The sequence below is a fragment of the Sinocyclocheilus rhinocerous genome, unplaced genomic scaffold (genome assembly GCF_001515625.1).
Source record: "Sinocyclocheilus rhinocerous isolate Xijiao unplaced genomic scaffold, SAMN03320098_v1.1 scaffold988, whole genome shotgun sequence".
In the NCBI taxonomy this organism is placed as follows: domain Eukaryota; kingdom Metazoa; phylum Chordata; class Actinopteri; order Cypriniformes; family Cyprinidae; genus Sinocyclocheilus; species Sinocyclocheilus rhinocerous.
Genome location: NW_015650363.1, coordinates 1,094,733 through 1,102,262, shown reverse-complemented (window position 1 = coordinate 1,102,262; position 7,530 = coordinate 1,094,733). Strand labels below are relative to the sequence as shown.

The window sequence follows — 7,530 nt, the reverse complement described above, 5'->3', positions numbered from 1 at the left end:
ATCTCTCCATTCTTTGTAAGTGGGAAAACTTGAAAAATCGGCAGTGTATCAAATACTTATTTGCCCCACTGTGTGTGTGTGTATATATATATATATATACATATACATATACTAAGAGAATGACCACTCTCAGCATCCGACCCTCTCCTTCACATATTCCCTGAAATGATGCTGAAACGCTTCGCTCTGCAGGACCCAGGTGGGAATGGACTGCACAATCCCGCCCTACAGATCAATTACACGTTGGTCAGGCACAATACTTAATTATATTCAATATTTATTTGTAAAGCAAGTAATTTGCATTCATTACCACTCATTGAGGTCATTACCAGTATGGTATGAGTGACACTGCCATATGTTTGGTCACCAGCTTTTAGATACTTCAGTGAGCTCCTTGCAAACTCCTCAGGTGTGAAGGTGACCATATCTGGCTTCTGATGTCCTGTCATTGATGTTGAAACCCCAAATGGAGCCACCGTCTAAGAAAAAAAAAAAACATTTGGGAATGAGGACATTGATATCTTACTTCTGGTAAGCTCTATGTACATTTAATACACCCAAAACATTATTTACCTAATGTGTGGCTAAGTTCTGGATGGTAAAGAGAGCAAAATAACTAGCATTCTTTTGCAGGCATGACACGATTTTTTACTCACCTGAATAATAATTCCCTTGGATTTATATTCTGCTTGAATACCCTGTGAAAATCTCTCAACAAAAACCTGTAGATGAGAAGATTTTTGTATTTTTTTTTAATATGTTGACATTGCCAATACAGTGCAGAATGTTATTTGAATTGCAGAAAAAGATAGAATGTTTCAACTTTGTGTAGATGTCTTGTTAAATTGACCTTGGATGCTGCATACAGGGAGTAAATGGGGCAGGGTATTTTGGCTATGCCGGAGGACACATTCAAAATCACTCCTCTTCCTCTAAGGAAATACATATGGTCAGTGTGCTGGTCATTTGTTAAAATTTGTATGAAAAATCATGAGAAAACTATTGAACAGAGAAGGCCAAACCTTTGCTGCATCCCTGGTAGCACAATTCTGCACATCTGAATACGTAAAAACGACGTGAGTACACTATTAAATCTCTTTCTTAGAACCAATGGTTCTCAACTGGCTTTTCTTTCTTTTTAAAGATTCATTTTTTGGCGTTTTATTTAGATAGGACAGTAGGTCGACAAGAAGCGAAGTGGGTGAGAGAAAGAGAGGGGGGGGTGGGATTGGGAAAGGTCCACTAGCCTGGACTCGAACTCGGGATGCCCGAAGCGCAAAGGCGCTATATGTCGGCACGCTGACCACGAGGCCATCGGCGCCGACACAACTAGCTTTTCTCTAGGATTTTATGTTTGACATCAAGTGGTGATTCAAAATTGTTTATCATCTAAAATTTCATAAAATAATAATAATAAATAAAAAAGTAAAACATTGAAATCTATTAATATTACGATGAACTCTATAGGCCTAACAAATATCAACACGACAGACTAAGTAAGAAAATTTAAAAAAATTAGTTTGATTGGATGCATGACCTTTGACGGAAAGGTTTATTTTCCCAATAACAAGAGTTTTCTCCCCAACTTTTAAAAGTCAACCAGTTTATTTTTGCTAATCATACATGATTATATAATTAGTTGCATTTTATTCTTTGCATTTAGAATAATTTTTCCTTGCTTTCTGCAACCCTGTCAGAACAGAGCTGAATTTTACGTGTGACCGCTATACGACCCACCAGTTGCTAACCACTGCCTCTTTGGAATGTATATGGTGAGTGGTAAGGTTCTGTTTGCTTGTACTCACCTTAACCATGGCTTTTACATTGCAGTTGATAACATCATGTATTCTCTAGGAGAGGCCACAACATGAAACATATAAATGACAATATGTGATAAACACTCCAAAACTACAACTACTACAACTTTTCACTCTTAAAAATAAAGGTTCTTTATTGGCATCTATGGTTCCATGAAGAACCTTTGACATCCATGGATCCTTTGCAATGCACAAAACTTTCTTCAGATTTTGAAAATGTTTTTCACAAGAAAGAAAAGGTTATTTTAAAAACTTTTAACTAAACAGTTCTTAAACAGTAAAGTTTTTCTTGATGGAATTCCATTACTGATATTTGTGATATTTTTTAACATGTTTCAATGTAGTTATTATGAGTAATTTTCTATTACTACAGTATGTAATACCTAAAATAATTTTCAAAGACTACTACTTCATTAATGAGAGCTGGCAGTAGCATATTCTTTACAGGATTTATTATATTAAAAGCATTAGCAATGACTGTATGAACCGTTGGAGGCCTCACTTCTTCTAAGTCAGAGGTTTCAAGTAGCTTGCAGGGTATTTGGCTGGGCAGAATCCCGACATTGTTCACTGTGTTTAAAGAAAAGTATAACACACTGGATTAGCACTGTTGAACATGTTAGAACTTTAAATAAATACTTTGACACATTGAGATATCGGATGCTGACCTAAAATACCAATATCCAAACCCTTGATGTTTTCTTGAATGTGTCCATATATATCATCTTTGGTGAAGTCAGCAGCTATTACTTTGATTTCCTGACCTGTAGTGAGCTCTGTCAGAACAAGAAAAGAACGCTGGTGAAACTGAGCTCTAAGACTATACAGACAAGTCGAGAAGCTGAAATTCCAGCAGTAAATGCTTTACCGATCTTCCTTGCTGCTCTGTCAAGCTTCTCTTGATTTCTGCTGATGACGATCACACTCATACCTAGTTTTGAAAGCTGTAGAGAAAGACAGTTTTACCAAAACAGCCTAGTGTCTGATACTAGGGACGAGCTGGTGTATTTCTTACTTTAATGTTGAAAACAGTTGTGAATATTTTTGTGGAAACCAGGATACATTTTTCAGATTTCTTTGAAGAATTAAAGTTCAAAAGAACAGCATTTATTTGACATAGAAATCTTTTATAACATTATAAATGTCTTTACTGCCAATTTTGATCAATTTAATGCTTCCTTGCTGAATAAAAATATTATTTTTACTGTTACCTTTTAACCTTATACCTCTTAATTATTGAACTAATCTAATATCTAATCTAATATCGATATTGTCATAGCAAATCACAGTTTTCACAAGGTGGATATCTTGTTACCTCTTCTGCATATGCTCTGCCTATTCCATCTGACCCTCCAGTGACCACTGAAACAGGGGAAATATTCAGTATTAGACTTAAAATAATAAACTGGAAGGTATGAATGATAATATGATATTCTCTGTTTCTAATTCACTGATTGTTAACAACTGTGATTGACTATTCAAGCTGAGAAATATCATTTAAAAACTATATATATATATATATGTTGTAGAAATGATCAAAATTACAATATATTTTGAAATTATGTATGTAAATAACTATAACCTGCACATATTTTACATTTTTATTACAAAAAATAAGCTTTTGCATAAACCGTATTCAGAACATGATTGTCTATCTGTTTCCTGTCATTCTCACACTTCAGACGAAAGGCAGTCGGTGTCTGTTTGTTTTAACAACATGTTCTTGAACAGACTGTGTGTACCCACCAATTCACTAAACAAACAGGGAGCATGGGTGGTACATATGTGTGAAAAGTCATCTTCTCTCCACCACTGTTAGTCCATCTGAGCAGTTCACATTGGCGCTACAAAGGAGTGGGAAGAAAAGGGGTGCTGGAGGGCTAGTGGGATGACTAGTTTATAAAACAGAGGAAATGATGTAAGATGTAATTACCTTCATACTTTCATTACTTTTGCAGACTGGAAAGGTTTAAAACTAAAGTCTGTGTTGTCCTCTCTGTGGGAAAATTGCTTTTTTGTGTGTTTCTTTCTCGTTTCCCATGCTTTCGTTCTTTCTTTGTGTCAATGTTCTTGGTGTACAAGAAGTACAAGTAGAACCCTGCTTTACAATCTCAGTGAAATCTCAGATAAGTGAAATATTTTGAATGTGTCAAATGTGAACAATTCAGTCTTTAGTTGGCTTACCTCAGTTTTTATTATGTATTATATAAGTAGTATAATTGTAATAAATAAATACTGTTAATAATATATAACATATATTATTAATTACAGTGGATATAGAAAAGAATCACCCCCTTTAAAATAATCAAATTTTGTTGCTTTGCAGCCTGAAATGAAGACGGACACAGTTTTTGTTTTATCCAGCTGTATTTACTCAGTGTCCTTGGTAGTGCAACTGCAGCAAACAATCAACTATGGGTGGCAAAGCAGTCAAAAGATCCCTGGGATAAATTCTGTAAGAAATGTATTGCTCATTGTTAGTTAATGAATTGGACCTTATTGTGTTACCTGTGTTTTATATATTAATATGACTTGCATTGCATTGAAACATAACTTATGAAACTCAAAACAAACATCTATATTTATTTATATGGCTTTTATAACTAAATAAAATAACGAAATTATAAATAAAAAATATATATTTTATTTTATTTTATTTTAAAATATTCTTAAGATGGCAAAGTTTTTTAAGCAGCCATTATTCCAGTCTTCAGTCACATGATCCTTTAAAAACCATTCTAATATGTTTCTAATATATATGAATGCAAATCTTACAGCATTCAATCATGCACTCATACAGGCTGAACCAATATGCACAACAACTTGCAGAACTCTCATGATTATTTATTTAAAGTGAAAGGAATAGCAGATGTACTGTGTCTAAACATGCTAGAAAACATCCCCTGCAAAGGGACATTGTAATAGTCCCCACCAGGATATATAAACCTGTACACACACACACACACACACACACAAGGAAGAACTTTTCAAAGCCTTAAAGTGAAAGAATAGTTGCAGAAGGAGAGAAAAAGTAATGTTAATTGGATTTCAAATGAGCAGGAACAACCATTCAAAGTCAAGAAATGAAAAGAGTAATAATGTCCTGGAACATACTGTTCTAATTGCCTTTTGTTCTCTGCCACTCTCAGTGCCGGAATGGAAAGGAAGCTTGGGAAAAAGTGGCTGGAATTGTTGTTTTTTTTGTTGCTGAACTTCTATACACAGTATGATTTCAAGAAAGCCATAAGGATGGTCTCTCTTTGGCCAACAATAAAAGTACTCTTTAGAAAAGCAAGACATTTTGTAAGGGACAATTTAAAGTAAGATGAGAACCTTGTTCCTGGGCCAAACAATGGAACAAAACCAAGGCAGTGATGATTTGTAGGAGGGCCACATGGTTCACTTTCTTTCACTCTCATGCTTTAAATCCACTGTTCTCAACCAGGGTTCCCTCAAGGAACAGCAGGGGGTCAGTTCAGAAGATATAATAAACCTTGCATTTTCTAAAATGCTTAAATCATGACATTTCTAACTGTTAACTAATTTTAAACTTTCAAACAAATTATCTTTTAAGCAATATTTAACGTAGTAATGTGAAATTATATTCTTAATGAAAGTTATTATAAAGGGTTACCAACGAACATATACTTTTTTTTTTTAGCTTTCAGGTCACAAGTTTAGAATTGCTATACTTTCTCTCTTATTCATTATTTTATTAATTTATTTAGAATGTATTTATTTTTTGCAAAAATCTTTCAAGTATAAAAGACTGGTTTATATAGAAAATGCATGCTCAACACAAAATACAGGAAATAAAATTTAGAATGCTGGTGTATCTCACCTGCCCATTTCCCCAGAGTGGTGAAAAAAGACTCAGGAAGAGGACAGAAGAGCTTCGGGACAAGCATCATAAACAGGCATACTAATTTCCCTCCAAAAACCAGGACAGCACAAGTCCCGGTCAAGATGAAGATAATCTCAGCGAGCGTCATGACGGCTTTTCTCAAGGCTTAAAGTGAGTCCTTCCTGCTATCTTGGCCCCTCTTTTTACTGCCACAGTTCTCTCATTCTCTTATTTAATCTGACCACAAGCTTCAAAACCCAGTGCTGACAGCTCCCTCAGCCAATCAGAATCTTCTCTGCCCATTCTCACCAGGATAGAATTCACATTCCTCATTTTTTGTGACTGTTGTGGCATTTAGTGTGAGTAAACTCACCTATTGTCATCCAAATCCCAGAGTGGAGGGAATTTAAGTGACTTACCTTGCGTCACAGAATGTAGGCTCGTTCTGGACTGAGGAATCACATTTCAGCACTTGAATCCTTTCACTGCTAACTTGATCTTACAGAACTGATTTGAAATGTCTTCATGGTGTTGTCCCTGCATACTTTGGCAATATTGTCGCTAATCTAGCCAGATCAGGCATATAATTTAACTAAAGGCTGCCCAAAACACCAAAGGTTAAACCTAAAACACTGCCAAAAAAGTGGACTTTAGTCACTATTGTCCCAAGCTGTTGAACTCTCTGACAAACTATAAACTATTCACTATACCTGGCACTTTTAGAACTATTGAAAATAAAAAAATGTATCTTGTAAATTTTCAGTTAATTTGATTTTTTCTTATATTATTACTTGTGTGTGAGAATCGGTTCTTTTTTCTGTCATTTTAATTTTAGTTAAAGGTTTAGTAATATATTTTTTTATTAATTTATGTCTATATAGATTTTATTTATTTTATTAAGTTAAATTAAAATGCAATGAGAAATGCTGCCTAGGCAACTGAATTAAAACAGTTTTTAATATTTTATTTTTAGTTAATGTTTATTTTATTTCAAGTAACAATTTTTTATGGTTTTAGCTTCAGCTGTATTACAAATGTATTAATTATTGATGTAAAAATACATCTTCTCATGTTACAGTAATAAGGCATGTTTACTCAAAAAAGGATTTTACAGTTTGTGAATTCAAATCTGGGTGATGCTAACGTGAAGGGTGATATTTTATTGATAATTTATCAGTAAGAGCATCCAGACTCACCTATTTGTATCCACACTTACCTTTTTTCATGGGAACTCAGAAAGGTAATGACTGATTGTCAGCTTTTGCAACATGATTTACTGTAAATGTGCACTGCTTACCTTATTTGTTGACATTGAGCTTTCACAATTATTAAGCTTGTGAAAAAGTCAACATTTGCTCTATATTTCATCATCACACCAAAAATGCCATTCTCTTGCTCTCGTGAGCCGTCTAGCACATTTGTCTGGCACTGCAGCATTGAGCTCTCTGGTATCAGGGACTCACAGTATTTAAGCAGCTCCAGCGCTATCTAGTGGTTTAAAAAATCATGCCCTACAGCCCAACGTATAAAACGTGTTACCTTACTGCTTGCTCCATTATCTATTAATTGCCAGAAAGGTAAGATAAATTATGCAAGTTGACTCAAATGTAAAACTCACTCATGTATTTACTGAAGAATAGCTCTGCAGCTTAAAGGTGACATATTATGCCCCTTTTTACAATATGTAATATAAGTCTCTGGTGTTCCCAGAATGTGTCTGTGAAGTTTCAGCTCAAAATACTCCACAGATAATTTATTATATCATTTTGAAAATGCCTATTTTGAGTGATAGCAGAAACCAGCTGTTTTTCGGGCCTGTGTCTTTAAATGCAAATGAGCTGCTGCTCCCAGCCCCCTTTTCCAGAATAG

The 7,530-nt window shown here is 34.7% G+C and overlaps 1 protein-coding gene across 1 annotated transcript; it reads right to left on the bottom strand.

Annotated features, from left to right (window-relative positions):
- Positions 1–129: 129 nt before the first annotated feature.
- LOC107711818 (testosterone 17-beta-dehydrogenase 3-like) lies at positions 130–6,030 on the bottom strand. The gene is made up of 11 exons (XM_016516865.1): positions 5,659–6,030; positions 3,133–3,179; positions 2,686–2,761; positions 2,486–2,593; positions 2,320–2,387; positions 1,806–1,850; positions 1,023–1,057; positions 851–932; positions 657–722; positions 330–479; positions 130–225 (listed from the first exon to the last, which is right to left on the bottom strand). The coding sequence occupies exons 1-11, from the start codon at positions 5,807–5,809 to the stop codon at positions 130–132; spliced, it is 924 nt and encodes a 307-aa protein (XP_016372351.1). The 5' UTR covers positions 5,810–6,030.
- Between the last annotated feature and the right edge of the window lie 1,500 nt (positions 6,031–7,530).